Source organism: Photinus pyralis, unplaced genomic scaffold, assembly GCF_008802855.1.
Source record: "Photinus pyralis isolate 1611_PpyrPB1 unplaced genomic scaffold, Ppyr1.3 Ppyr1.4_LG6, whole genome shotgun sequence".
Taxonomy (NCBI): Eukaryota; Metazoa; Arthropoda; class Insecta; order Coleoptera; family Lampyridae; genus Photinus; species Photinus pyralis.
Window position 1 is genome coordinate 12656444 of NW_022170663.1, and position 15067 is coordinate 12671510.

Here is a 15067-nt window from a genome sequence, read left to right on the forward strand (position 1 = left end):
GCCCCGCTATGATAAAAATTAGGCGGATAATTATGCGATGTGACATCAGATTTGAGTTCATTAGGGAGTTGTAATCGCACCCACCCCCCCCCCCACTAATAAAATGAGCAAATTCGGTGGCGGATAAACGAATTTTGTGTTATAGGGAAAAATTGATAATCAGACCGGCCCCATTTTACCAAAGTAAAAGGTACAAAAATCGATATTGTATTAAAAATTTAATTACGCAATACTACGCCATAAGTAATTATAATTACCTATTTTAAGTTTGTCGAAAAGCAAAAAAAATTAGAGTAAAACTGGCAATCAAATAAATTGATTTTATTAATTAAATACAACACCGGCCCAAACTGTATTTAAAAAAAAAGCACCGGACATGAAAAAAAATCCGATGGCTAAGCGTCAAGAGTGATCCAACACCCCCCCTCCCCCCGGATTGATTTAATAAAATAATGGCTAATACGGATACATTGTAATAAAAAAGTTTCAACAGAACAATTACATTTTTCAAAGAGCACGCAATACATTTTAATCGACGCCAGTTTCTCCGAATTGGGATGCGCGCATAATAAAGGAATCTCTTATAAGATTATGCACGTGTTATGCGACTCTGCAGTTTTGCACGTTATCACATCGCCGTCGTCGTCGTCGTCCCCTACGAATACTCAGAAAACGAATCGAAGGAATTCAACTTCATTTCCGCAATAATATCAAAACATACAGTAGCGGATTAAGGCTTATGCCGGGGGACCCTCGGGCCACTATCGAGATACACGCGGGGGCCCTTGTAAAAAAAATGAATTTATTTAGTTATGTCACTATAGCGACTTTACGAACTTGAAATAGTCAACATATACAGGGTGTCCAAAAAAAACCGACAGGCAAATTGCAACGTCGTCATGGTTGATATTTTTAAATAAGTAATAGCATGGTTGGATATGACTGTAAAATGGCTACAGTTTTAGTCCCACTTCCGGTTTAGCCGGAAATGACACCTACTTTTGATTTTCAAATGGAAGGTATACGATTTCTATCTTAAACTTGAATTATCAGTTCATTCTCAATTCAACGATGACTAATTTTAAAATTTTACTCAATAAATAAACAATTAATTGAAAGAAAAATAACACGTATAGGTAGGAGACGAACATAAAATATGATTATTTTAGTCATCCATGACAAGACAACAATACCGGAGTCATGGATAACTACAAAAACTTAAATTCAAACAATGTTTGCATATCGCCTACTTACGCCGATTTTTCTTTTACCACTAATCGATTACACATCAGTATAGTGCACAACAAAAACAATGCGCAACTTTTGTGCTGCAAATCGAAACCTATTGATTATGTTTCTAGGGGTCAAATAAAGCAGAAAAACCCCATGGGACCTCTGGGATTTTCGCAAATTTTCCGCAACACCTAAATTAAACAAAACATAAAAAAACCTCATAATTTGACTTTTAATTTATTTTTCTCAGCTTTGGAGTGACTGCTTTTTACTTTTAATAGGTGACGATTCTTAGAGCTGGGACTGTGGCAAATCTAAAACTATAAACTTTTATCAGCTTTTGACCAAAAATGGCTTTGGCCGAGCCGTTTTTGTTCAAAAAGGTACAATTTTTACTAAATTCTTTTAAAAAAATCGCCAGTCACTCAAATTTTACATGATTTTTGACTTCAAGTATACATATGAATAGATTGAGGAAGACTTGCTTTATTCAAGAAAAATATAGGTTTGAGATACGGGCACTAGAAGTTTAAAATTTATATAATACAAAAGTTACAATTTTTTTAAATCGAAAAATCGCAATATTTAAGGAAAAATCACTTTGTGGACATGTATGTATTATTCTATTAATGCGTGCACAGCACGGGCTGTATGCTTTAGGTCAGTAATTTTCAGAAATGCACAGGAATTACATATATACAGGGTGACAATTTGAAAACTTACCACCCCCTCTATCTCTGAAAATAAAATAAATATTTTCAGAATTTAAAATCGGTTTTTGTAACATGGAGGGAAAACCACAATGACATAGTTGACGACGCACCCTCTCCAACCCCTTGCGCTCCAGCCACCCCAACTTTAAAATCTTAAATAGCAACCGCCATCCTTGTGTGAGACGTTATGTTGGAAAGCTCTTAGTACCCGTATCTCAAACCCATATTTTTTCTTGAATAAAACAAGTCTTCCTCAATCCATTCATCTTCTTGAAGTCAAAAATCATGTAAAATTTGAGTGAATGGCGATTTTTTAAAAGAATTTAATAAAAATTGTACCTTTTTGAACAAAAACAGCTCGGGCAAAGCCATTGTTGGTCAAAAGCTGATAAAAGTTTACAGTTTTAGATTCTCCACAGTCCCAGATTTAAGAATCAGGTTATTAAAAGTAATAAACAGTCACTACAAAGCTGATAGAAATAAATTAAAAGTCAAATTTTGAGGTTTTTGATTTTTTGTTTAATTTAGGTGTTGCGAAAATCCCAGAGGTGCCATATGGGGTTTTTCTGGCTTCATTTGACCCCTAGAAACATAATCAATAGATTTCGCTTTGCAGCACAAAAGTTGCGCATTATTTTTGTTTCACTGTGAATAATAAAAATTTGACATCGTTGTATTGAGAAAGAATTAATAATTCAACTTTAAGATAGAAACCATGCATATACCTTCCATTTGAAAATCAAAAGGAGGTGCACCATTTCCGGTTAAACCGGAAGTGTGACTAAAATTTCTGATATTACTTATAAATTGAATAGTCATATTGAAGCCATATCCAACCATATGTAATTGCTTATTAAAAAATACGAGCCACAACGTCGCAATTTGCCTGTCGCCTTTTTTTGGACGCCCCGTATATATAGGACAAACAAAGAAATTTTAATATTGCATATAAAGAAAACGGAAGTTGTTATAAACAAACATCACAACATAAACAAATCTAACTACCTACAATCGAACATAAACATGCTATTCTCAAAATAATATTTAATCCACAAAGTAATCGAATTGTATTCTAAGGCGCTTTATTTGTAACATTTTACACTGTATCATTTTCATTTCTTAGAAAGGGGAAGGAAGAACCTCGCCCACGCACCTTCACACAGTATCCCTGCGTATTTTGCGCTGACACTGGAGATTTTCAGAGTCAACGCACTTTTCTTAGAACGGCCCCACTTGTTCTCAAACTCATCTAAACTATAAATATCTGGCGTTCTCCTCCATCAGATATCATTGCTCCCGTTGCGCTCCCTAAGTAGCTATCTATCTATCTATCAGTTCTGTGTTAGTGCGGGGTATTGCTGCGAAGAAATGTCCGGTTACAGACCACGGTATACGACCGACGAGGAGATCCAAATGCTGAGATTCATAATTCAGAGCGAGGGTTATTGGCAGCTCCGAGGGAAATCCTTTTGGCAAAGGATGGAGAGGGAGATAATGACGGGCCGAACGTGGCAATCGTTAAAAGAGCACTTCAGAAAAGTCGTCGTTCACGACTTGGCCCATCCAAAATTTAAACTCGCTGCCAAAGAAGTAAAATTAATAAAATACGGATATCACAGCAGCGCAGCCGATAGTACCCCTCGCAAGCGTGACTGCCCGGATCTGGCGACGACATCATCCAAGAGAGTCCGAAAATCCTCCTCCACCACCACAGTAGGGGTAATACACGATTCATCCTCGGATGATGACGATGCAAGCAGCACTGCGGCCACCACAGGGGCAATAGACGATGATGAAAGCAGCACTGCGAGCAGCACTACCGCGGCCGACCATCCTCCTCTTCCTCATCCTCCCGTAACGGAAGCAGAAGCAGAGGAAGAAGAAGACGACGACTGTTCGGCTGGCGATAGCCACAACGGCACCACTGCAGGTGAACACACCCCCGGAACATCTTCTGAAGCAGCCGCAGCAATTCGTCGCTTAGTCGAATACGACGACACAAGTTCCGAAACCAGCGATTAGTTGGTCGATTTTTCTTGTTTTTACCAACCTGCAAGTTTTTATCTATAAATTGTAATATTTATTTTATTTGATTATACCGTACCAAAACGATAGTCCTTTGAACAGCAACAGCGAGCGGCAGTCGGTAGATAGCCGCAAACTACCCACATAACACAATCCCATCCATTAGATGTCAGATAGAGAGCAATTGTGGACATCCATAATATCCATTAGATAGCTGTAGCAGTCCCATAAATAAAACACCTTTAGATGGGAAACTCCCATGTTACCGACTGGAATTGTAAAAAGCGCCATCCCGTGTCAATAGGGGCAAGTAATAATTGAAAGCGGGAAATTCAAATCTTGTATTAATGTGTTTGAAATTAAGATTGAATGTAAATACACGAATTGTAATACCTTAAATGAACTTTATGTATCATTTAAAGTATCACAATTCATGTATTTACATTCAAGCACATTTATACAATATCTGAACAGTTTATAATCGACACTTGACTTTAACGTTGTCTATAATTAACAAAAAAAGTATTAGAAAGCGAATTTATTTTGCGTACTGTATACTTGCTTTACAAAATATAATGCTTTATACTTGAATTTGAGTAATTACGTTATAACTTGTACGATTACAACCGAGATTACAACTATACTAAAAGGTACTTACACTAAACACTACAATATTTACAAAGTATTAGTACAACTATTTTTTATATTTACATTTCTGTAAATGTAGATTATGGGCATGCAATTTTATTGGATCTACTAGAGATAGATTAGATGTTAATTTTAAAAACCGTTCAAATTTTGTATCTTTTCCTGTTAAAATACGGTTAACTTGTTTGCACCAAAAGTACAGGATGCATCTTACTAAAAATGAAACAATGAGCTTTCCTAAATTAGGGTGAGATGGGCAATTGAAGCTATTAAAGTTCAAAGTTTGCATTAAATGTGTTAACAAAAAATCACTGAGTTTATCCTTAGCGCAGTGCCTAGGAATTATATATAAAGAGCGAGATAATACTTGCCCACAAATGAAAAATAAATAGCTTCCTGGCCTATACAATTTCGATCCTGGATATTGTCTGGCTTCTATCACTTCCATGGGAACATTCCCATCACTGTAACTTAGTTTATTGTTACAACTTTCACAGCCTTTAGTTTTTTTAATCATTTTTTTCCCTATGTACCCAGCAAAATACGCTACTGTGGAAGAAGCTACCGGACTCCTTTTATAGGCAATGGCGGAAACAGGCACCTCGACAGCAACTGCGGGTTCTAGTGGCTCAACACCAGGAAGGTCTTGATTTAGTAAAAATGATGAAATGATGCACAAACAGATCGACTTGTACCTACATAATTCAAGATATTATTTAAAAGAATGTTAGTTACATTTGAGTTACTTACTCCACTGGGATATACGCTTCATAAGTGAGCCAACATTCCAGCTAAATACTTGCGTCATTAGTGACACTTTCATTTTATTCATATGCTTAGCATATATATGTGCATCCGTTAGTTTGACACACAGACGAGTGGGGTCCATGGTATCCAAGAGGTAAAACTTCTCAATGTGCTCCCATTTTGCAACTTTGATTACATCATTTTGGGTAAATCGTGCATTGTATTTCATCAAATTATTGCGGATCCCTTTAAATAAATGCGGCACATCGTACAATGGGACAACCTCCTGCTTCTTTATCAGAAATCCATGATATCGATTCTCTATGCCTTGTGTTTGTAAATATTCTGCAGTATCCCGTAATAGGCTATTTATTGCAGCTCTATTTGCAGCCCCTTGATCGCAGATTGTTGCGATTACTTCTACTCCAATTACTTGACACTCTTCAATTATTTTCTTAATCATGGTCTTCAATAGAACTGATTTAATAGGTCCAGAACTAAATGTAAATGCCAATGGTTGTTTCCACTGTCGATAGAGGCCCTTCAACATGAAGACATTGGCATATGTAGCAATTCGAGGTGATCGTTGCTCACAATGTTCAAGTCCATCTACGCATTTCAGACTGGAATTGTACGTAACAGAGGGAGATATAGCCATTTCATCAAAGACCAAAGCAGCGATCTTCTGATTTTCTTCCATGCTTGCCACAACACATTCCAAACTTCTAAATAGCTGTTTATTTATGCCTGGGCGCAATGGTAATTTATTTAGTACATTTAATAGTGTTTTCCGTGATGGCATGCTGAATATTTTTGATAATAATCGGAACACTTTGGGACCCGCTTTCAGTAAGGTTAGAGCAAATATTTTTTCATCCAATGAAAATCGTCGACCGTGGGGTGGTTGCTTCTGGGTTCTAACTTGTTGGAGTATAAACATTTCCGTAGTTTTATTCACAGTTTCGAAAAATTTTAGATGTGTGGGCGAGTTTATCATTACCTCTGCATTACGTAGCCTTGTTTTAAAATCGTTAATTTTAGACTGCATTTTAGCTGTTTTGACTATTTCACGTATCTGCATACTGTACAGTTTTTTACACCGTGGTGACAAGAACTTGGTTCGAGTTACATTAATTTGTTCTAAAATGCTTCGCCGTTTTTTAATACCTGTAAGAGTTTGGTTAAATTTATGATCCACATTTTACTTTAGAAATACTTACATAATGGTAATGATTTAATCTGTTGTGGATGTGAGGATGGTATATTTTCCAGTGACTGTTGCAATGGTAATGGGCAATCCAAATTAGCAATTTTCAAGTTCTCAGGGATAGGTATAACTAAAAGTAGGTAGTTTGTATTAAAAATTTAAACAAGCATATCGCAATAGGTACCTTGCAAACTACGTGATGTTGATGGTTCATTTATAAAGCTGCAAACTTGTGAGGGATTTTCCGTAACGTGATCTTCCACTTGTGGAACTATGGACGCAACATCAGGTGCAACTGTAACATTAATAATTTAAAATAGACACCACATTATTTCAGTTTTTGATCATACCTGGTAAATTTAAGCTTGGGACAGCATCTTCCGTTATACCTTTTCTTGTCCCATATAACAAGTATTCTTGAGAGAAATGTTGGCTACATACAAAACAACTTCGACGTATGTACGCTGCATTATAGTTCGCTAATTTAGGTGACTGGATAGCATGCAACCATTGTTGAAGTAAACCTTCTTGTTTCGGAAAACGGTGACGTTTACTCACTTTGTCGTTACAGCCTGGTACAGAACATTTGTTCTTATATTTAATGGTTGGAAGATCCATAATACTAGAAAATGTTATCGATATAGTTTTGATTTTTACAATTTGTGAAATGTTTAGGTGAAAAGGCTTACTTAATTAGGCAACTTACCAAGCTATAGTCTTTAACTAAACACGTGTAATATATTAATGTACATAAAAGTTCTTGCTAAATAACTAAAGCACTATTCTACGAAAAGGTCCTAGGTATATACAACAAAAAAGTGAATTTGTACACTCCGAAAGACGTTGCCGAACGAAGTAAACTATAACTACACGCGGATCGGAACTAAGAAAGCAATCTTAAGTTAAGATGATAGAACAAACATTTGCAAAAATAGAGAGAAAATCACACACGATGGAATAACACGATCAACGTAACCAATGGTTTGTTTATGTCAACCCACGCCGCGTGGGCACGCTGAACTTTACGCATGTCAATTTCATACTTATGCGAACAGCGCCATACCGTGTCAATAGGGGAAATCACTAGCCTGTGGCTAAACCTCAAAAACTCTTTCCCAGTTGCTCCCATATGAGTTTCCCATCTAAAGGTGTTTTATTTATGTAGCAGTCCTATGGACATGTAATGGATATCCAGGTGTCCGCGTAATATCTATATCAATTATAGATATCACATGGAGTTAATATAGATATTTGATAATATCCCTTAGACATCTAATAATAATGAGATAAATAAACTTTCAACACATGTATAGATATTACAGAGATATGTAAAGAAACATCTATTAGGCATATAATAGCAATCAACTATAGATATATGGAGGAATAAATAAACCAAAATTCAAAATATTCATTTTTATTTTACATTTTATGTTTAAATAAAATGTATCTACATATAAATTATTACTACTCAGAATCTCGTATCTCTTCCTCCACTTCTGCCCCATCCTCCAGGACTTCCGTCATTATTCTCCTTATTTGTTCTGTAAGATTTGAATTAAGTATATTGTGGCACGTGTCGGCAATCATAAACACTATAGCTACAGGTATCGGCATATAAGAGGGTGAGTACGGGCTATGCGCAGATGACCAATTTAATGTCTGCAGGAGGAGCCAACTAATTCCGTGGCGCACTATTAGGTGCAATTAATAGAATATAAATAGTGAGTATGCGTCATCTCTCGCCTTCTTATGTGCCGATGCATGTACATTTTTAACCCAAATTTAATTACTTAACTTTGTATAATCGTTTCATGATAAAAGGATTAATGTAAGTGTATATCCAAAATATAAATAAAATAATTCTAACAGATCAATTATACACCTTTGTTTTGGTAATTACAAAACATAAAATTTAGACAAATGAAATAGATTTTGAAAAAATGTAGGCAAGCTGTGACAATAATTATGAACAGATATATTTGTGCGCATAGTATTACATACCTATTTTCCTGGTGACGTTTCCTACAAATAAACAAGATGGTTATAGTTCACGGTCAAAGGATCATACGTACTGGTTTTTACTCCGGGCATCCGCATGACGCAACCAATTTTTTATGCCATCAATGGTATCTTTTTCGGTACTATTTTTCCCCACAGTATTTTTTCGAACAGCTTCCGTAAGAATTCCATAGCTAATATCTAATACACTACATCCTTGAAAATCTTACTTAAAGCCGTTTTACATTACACAATAAATGAGCCAAAAAATTGTATAATTTTTTTAGACAAAAAATGTCGTAGGAAATATGTTGTGTGCGAAGTTTGTCCGTTTGATATACATACAAAATTTATTGTACGTGATCATGCGCAGTTTAATTGTTTGTTATTTTTATTTTCATAATGAGTAGTTTAAAGCAAAAACTTTTAATCACTGTTGCTGTTGTAAGTTCTGTATTACCGGTCAGACAACTTATAGACAAAGGCAGTGTAGACAAATTAAAAGAGAAAAACCGTAAAACTTGGCAAGAGAAATCTTTATGTTTAACAAAGTAAAGAACTGGATACTTCCTATATTCTTCAATCAAACATGATATCTGATCACTCGACCACGACATCTCAAGTTTCAAGTTTTAATGATAATATAAGTAATATAACGGTATGAAACACAGTACACAATAATTACTCATCACCATCAGCGATCAGCTGTGAAGTGTGAAGCCATTCCACACGATAACGCATGCGTACTTGAGAAATTGAACGAAAAATTGTATGAAAATAGAGCATGTTCTAAATATCTTGAACAATTTGGATATCGCATACAATTTTCCGTTTGATATTACACAATATTTCTAGGCTCAAAAATTGTGCAACTTCTTGTGCAATTTATTGTGTAATGTAAAACGGCTTTTAATATCACATCTGACAGCTTCAAACCAGTTTCTTTTTGGCTCCCATCCAACTATATTGCCGCGCCAGGTCATCCACGAACAATTTGCGCAGGATTAGTTTGGTAATTTCCTCAACTTTATGATCACCAATGCGACTTAACGTAGTAATCTAAAAAAAAATGATTGATCACTGCTTCTATAACTTTTGTTACTACCCACCAATCTGTTTTTGTATTCATTTTTGTCTAAAATATTTTCCATTTTCTGCACATTTACGGTGGTCTTGAGAGGAAAATATTTTAGCACATCGTCTGGTTCAATTTCTTCTTCCTTCTCACAGCGACATTTATTTTGTTCAACAGTTTGTACTAATTTGGTAAATCCAACTTTTATGGACTGTATTTCTTTGAATATTCGTTTTTGAAAATCTGTAGATACATAAATGAGTCACAAGTACTACAATAAATAGAAAATACCAAACATACCTTCATATGAAAGCGATGGTACCGATTGTGAATAACTTGCTTCTAAAACCACAACAATTAAAAGAAGTAGATGCTATTATTAGAATAAACATACCTCGATATAAATGAGGTGATGGTGAAACAATTTGTGAACCACTTGCTTCTATAACCATAACAATAAATTACAAAAAACCATGGTATTTAGTGAAACAAGGTCTGGTTTTCACAACTCTTTATAAGGTAAGTATAACTAAAGATAACTTTTTCTATTGAAAATGTATGCTTAATGCTCGGCTTAATGGATAAATAATTAAATGTCACTAATAAGAGTCGAAAGGCAGACCTCATTACAAAACAACAAACATACCTTCATATGGAACAGGTACCGATTCAGTTTGTGAACGATGTGCTTCTAAAAAGATAAATAATTAATAAAGTTATTGTCACAGAATTCATCAGAAAACACATACCAATCTGAGATATTTTTTTTGCAGGAGTAACTTCTGAACATCTTTGTGTGCGTAATCTTTTTTCTAAAACAACAATATTTAAACTATATTTATTGTCACACATTTACATAACGTAATTTACCTTTAATCAACTTTTTTTTTGGTGGTGAGGGATACGACTGTCTGTCACTCTCGCTACCTTCTTCATTTGAGGTCGACAAATGTTTTTTCTTTGATACTTTTCGGTATTGCTTAGAATCACGTTCACCATCTGTGTTTAAATCAGATGTAACTTCAGCTAATATGAGTTTTTCCCTAGCTTTCTCATATGAAGCTGTAATTAATGTAAAGAAAATTAAAACAAAATGCAAAGATTGTAAAACTTACAGTATGTTCCCAGGATCTTGATTTCGTACAAGTGCCACGATGACTTATCAGGGGCCTGCGTTTTTTTCACCTTCTTAGGTGGCCAATAGCATTGACCATTTGGGTGCATCCAAATATCAGGCACAATCTCCACACTTTCATCCTCGGCAAATGTGACAACATGATAGTTTTTAATAATAGACATCTAAAGAAATAGTAAGTACACTAATTTACACTGGTTAACTGTTCATATTTACAATAAGATAATAAAACTAAACTAGCAACATTTAAAAAATAAGGGTAGTAATTATAGATTTTCAAAGTTTGTTTCCATGAATGAGGGGAAAGACAGCAAATCCATGCTTGAAAGGTAGTATTAGACACTTATAACTTAATAATGAAACAGACCACATTTTCACTTCTTTGGATGAGATTTGTGGCAAAGAAGCAATTTAAAATAGAAGAATCACACGGAGTTTTGTAAATATCTCCAAGTTAAATAACAATTATTAACAAAAACGAACGGCGCGCCATCTAGACTCGGAAAAAAAATTTTTACGTGACTCCAACTTAAGAAACTAAATATCCAAAACGTACACTACACGGCTAGATGGCGCTAGCAGCCGGAAATTATATACAGTCACAGTAGAAATTAAATTAACATGCAATGCAGTGCCCTAACTTTATACAAAAAAAAAAATTAACAAATCGAAGAAGACACACACGCACAAAAAAACATATACAACGCGTCGTCAAATTTCCATAAAAAGTATAAAAACTTCAGTTCGTTTCGTACACACGAAACATATTACACGACAATCTTTTTAGGCACGTACAATTAATCTAAAACAGAAACCAAAAACGCATTAAAAGGTAATAAATGGAAAAGTTTACATTTTCTCCCGAACATATCGAGATGAAGTCAGGCAGGCAGACAGGCAAGCACCCCACAAAGGGGCAGCAGTACACGATTTATAAATATCACTCGCCGGCGTACTTTGTCCAAAAAGCGAGAAAATTCGCTCCCCGAGTCAAAAACGGAGTAGACCGTGTTGTACGTAGGTAGGTCGATAAGGACGTACCTGAAAAAAGCGAGTTATTATCGTATTCAAAAACAAATTGTAACGCGATATTAGAAAATATACATAAGCGAGACGTGTTCGTTCCACCACTTTCTTGTCATCGTTTTGTGCTTGTGTGTGTGCGCGCCCGCCTTCCCGTTTCGTCGTAGTTATCACGTACATACATTTACATTTAGGGAAACGAACGAATACATACAACAAATGTAGTCGCATCCTTTGCGTACGCCTTGTAAATTTATTAGCAGATTTCTAATTGTTTAAGCAGAAGAGAAGATGTTCATTTCCTAAAGTAAGTACGTGGCAAATGGGGAGTCAATCGTCCGCATATCCACACATGTCCATCTCACTTGAAGTCTTACCATCTCGGCACAAAAACCGAGCGGTCTTGAAGAGGTCGAGAACATCTTAGTATAATTATGCAAAAAGAGAACATTTCGTAATCTCTGCACACATTCCACACGAAAGACCTAGGCAGAACGAGCATCTTTAGCGTTACAATGCATGTGGACGAGATGAATACGAGCAGAGTGAAGCGGCGAGTGACCACCAATCTCCGCGCATTCAATCTCCAATACACTACTAAGACGGTCGTTTGCGATCCGGAGGAGAAGTACCTGCAAACAAAAAATCAATATCGTATTCACCCAACCAAGGACTTAGTATTCACCAACAAAAGGGAAAAGGAAAAGACACGCAGGCAAAGTGGGTGTGTCTCGTGACGAAGAAGCCATCACATCATGTCCTATAATACGTGTAGATAAGAGTCCGGAAGCACCCGCAAAGGCCCCAATTAATATCGTAAAAAATTTCGCAGGTGATACTAAAGCCGGCAGCCATCATATTACGGCGCTGCCAACGGTCAGTTTCGGTAGTGCCGCCAACCCCATACCTACATTTTGATGTCACCACGAGTTAAAGCTAAAATAGGTACACGGCGCACGAAAATAAATAACCGAAACGTAGGAGAACGTCAATCGGGCGATAGTCATTGATGCTTATAATGATGATTATTTTATGCATACATAATGATTGACCAATCACAGCGCAGCAAGGAAGGAGGACGGTTTAACAGCCCTTAAACGAAATTGATTAAATGTATGTCAAATGAAATTTAATTGACCGACAGCGACCGACAACTACCACACGTCCGTGACAACTACTAACTAGATTTTTTAGTTATAAAATAATCTACCGTATATAACACGTACTTGATTATTCAAAGGTTAAGGGTGTTAAGGGTAAAGTCCCTAGATATATAAAGTACCGAAATTCATAAGGCCACTGTTCAGGATCAAACATGGCCGCCACGCCAGCTGCTAGAAATAAATTAAAAGTCAAATTTTGAGGTTTTTGATTTTTTGTTTAATTTAGGTGTTGCGAAAATCCCAGAGGTGCCATATGGGGTTTTTCTGGCTTCATTTGACCCCTAGAAACATAATCAATAGATTTCGCGCTTTGCAGCACAAATGTTGCGCATTATTTTATTTTGTATTGAGAAAGAATTAATAATTCAACTTTAAGATAGAAACCATGCATATACCTTCCATTTGAAAATCAAAAGGAGGTGCACCATTTCCGGTTAAACCGGAAGTGTGACTAAAATTTCTGATTACTTATAAATTGAATAGTCATATTGAAGCGATATCCAACCATATGTAATTGCTTATTAAAAAATACGAGCCACTTGCCTGTCGCCATTTTTTGGACGCCCCGTATATATAGGACAAACAAAGAAATTTTAATATTGCATTTAAAGAAAACGGAAGTTGTTATAAACAAACATCACAACATAAACAAATCTAACTACAATCGAACATAAACATGCTATTCTCAAAATAATATTTAATCCACAAAGTAATCGAATTGTATTCTAAGGCGCTTTATTTGTAACATTTTACACTGTATCACTGGAGATTTTCAGAGACGACGCACTTTTCCTAGAACGGCCCCACTTGTTCTCAAACTCATCTAAACTATAAATATCCGGCGTTCTCCTCTATCAGATATCATTGCTCCTGTTGGGCTCTTTTAAGTAGCTATTTATCAGATTCAGTTCTGCTGTGTTAGTGTTGCTGCCTCCAAGCAAAAAAATGTCCGGTTACAGACCACCGTATACAACCAGCGAGGAGATCCAGATGCTAAAATTCATCATCGAAAAGGAGGGTTGGTTATTGGCAGCTGCGAGGAAACTCCTTTTGGCGAAGGATGGAGAGGGCGATAACGACGGGCCGAACCTGGCAGTCCCTGATGAAAGAACATTTCAGGAAAGTAGTCATTCACGACTTGGCCCACTCAAAATTCAAACTCACTGCCAAAGAAGTCAAAGTAATACAGTACGGATATCACAGCAGCGCAGGCGATAGTAGTAGCCCTCGCAAGCGTGATGACAGCAGCGCAGCCGACAGTATAGCAGCCCTCGCAAGCGTGACTACCCCGATCTTTTCAAGGCGACGACATCATCAACGAGGGTGCGAAAATCCTCCTCCTCCTCCACCTGTATTATTAACGATGATGACAACTGATACAGATAAATGTGGATTAACGTTTATTGTATGTGTTAGCCATTCTACATGTGTACATTATTCTGTGTCTATTGTATAACAGCAGCGATACTAAACATAACAACATACAGGGTGATACCATATAATACGCCGACTGTTCGAAAATCCAGGCCCCTCATACTCCGTCCAGTGTATGAGTTTGCATTTTAAAAAGTTTAAAAAACATGTCCTAAACCTACAAATAACCTAATATCCAAAGCTGCTTTGCTTCACACTCCGTCCAGTTTGATTAAGAATTTTCGTATGAGTCTGTAGTTCGAAAAAAGTTAAAAAAAATATTCTGAACCTACAATAACGTAACGTCAAAAGCTACTTGGTGTTGCACACCGTCCAGCTTGATTAAGAAGTGTTGTATGAGTCGACGTTATGGTCACGTTCGGCTTAGTAGTGTCCCTTGTTCACTTGTCGGCGATGTGGGCACGGACGGCGTAGTGTCCGTCGGCGAAGTGGGCATGGTCGGCGTTGTGTCCCTTGCACACTTGTCGACGATGTGGGCACGGTCGGCGTAGTGTCCCTAGTCGGCGATATGGACCTTCAAAAAATCGTGTCGGCGTTGTGGGCATTCGGCGAAATGTCCCGGCCTCCTGCAGGGTTGCGAAATACCTATCTTATTCGCAAAAGAAAGACCAAACCTATAGAATGCCTATAGTTAATAAATGGGTAAATAAAATAAACGCCAAATAA

General features: G+C 36.6%; 2 protein-coding genes and 1 long non-coding RNA gene across 5 annotated transcripts; 1 reads left to right on the top strand and 2 right to left on the bottom strand.

The window, feature by feature from the left end:
• The first annotated feature begins 3140 nt into the window (after positions 1-3140).
• LOC116174146 (telomeric repeat-binding factor 2-interacting protein 1-like) lies at positions 3141-4139 on the top strand. Its single transcript, XM_031491968.1, has one exon. The coding sequence runs from the start codon at positions 3315-3317 to the stop codon at positions 3966-3968; it is 654 nt and encodes a 217-aa protein (XP_031347828.1). The 5' UTR covers positions 3141-3314; the 3' UTR covers positions 3969-4139.
• A 4435-nt stretch (positions 4140-8574) lies between these two features.
• Positions 8575-12905, bottom strand: LOC116173654. Of its 3 annotated transcripts, none has more exons than XM_031491283.1 (12): positions 12490-12905; positions 12182-12436; positions 10762-11822; positions 10517-10708; positions 10396-10458; positions 10293-10337; positions 10041-10088; positions 9947-9988; positions 9681-9889; positions 9508-9630; positions 8646-8772; positions 8575-8595 (listed from the first exon to the last, which is right to left on the bottom strand). In XM_031491283.1, the coding sequence occupies exons 3-11, from the start codon at positions 10943-10945 to the stop codon at positions 8686-8688; spliced, it is 993 nt and encodes a 330-aa protein (XP_031347143.1). In that variant the 5' UTR covers positions 10946-11822; positions 12182-12436; positions 12490-12905; the 3' UTR covers positions 8575-8595; positions 8646-8685. The 3 variants fall into 3 exon arrangements, with proteins under 3 accessions (XP_031347143.1, XP_031347142.1, XP_031347141.1); XM_031491282.1 differs by having other exon boundaries at positions 11886-12436; XM_031491281.1 differs by having other exon boundaries at positions 10762-12436.
• Positions 12906-13649: 744 nt separating this feature from the next.
• Positions 13650-14537, bottom strand: LOC116174303. The gene is made up of 2 exons (XR_004146081.1): positions 14132-14537; positions 13650-14066 (listed from the first exon to the last, which is right to left on the bottom strand). It is a non-coding gene; the product is annotated as an uncharacterized LOC116174303 (long non-coding RNA).
• Positions 14538-15067: the final 530 nt, after the last annotated feature.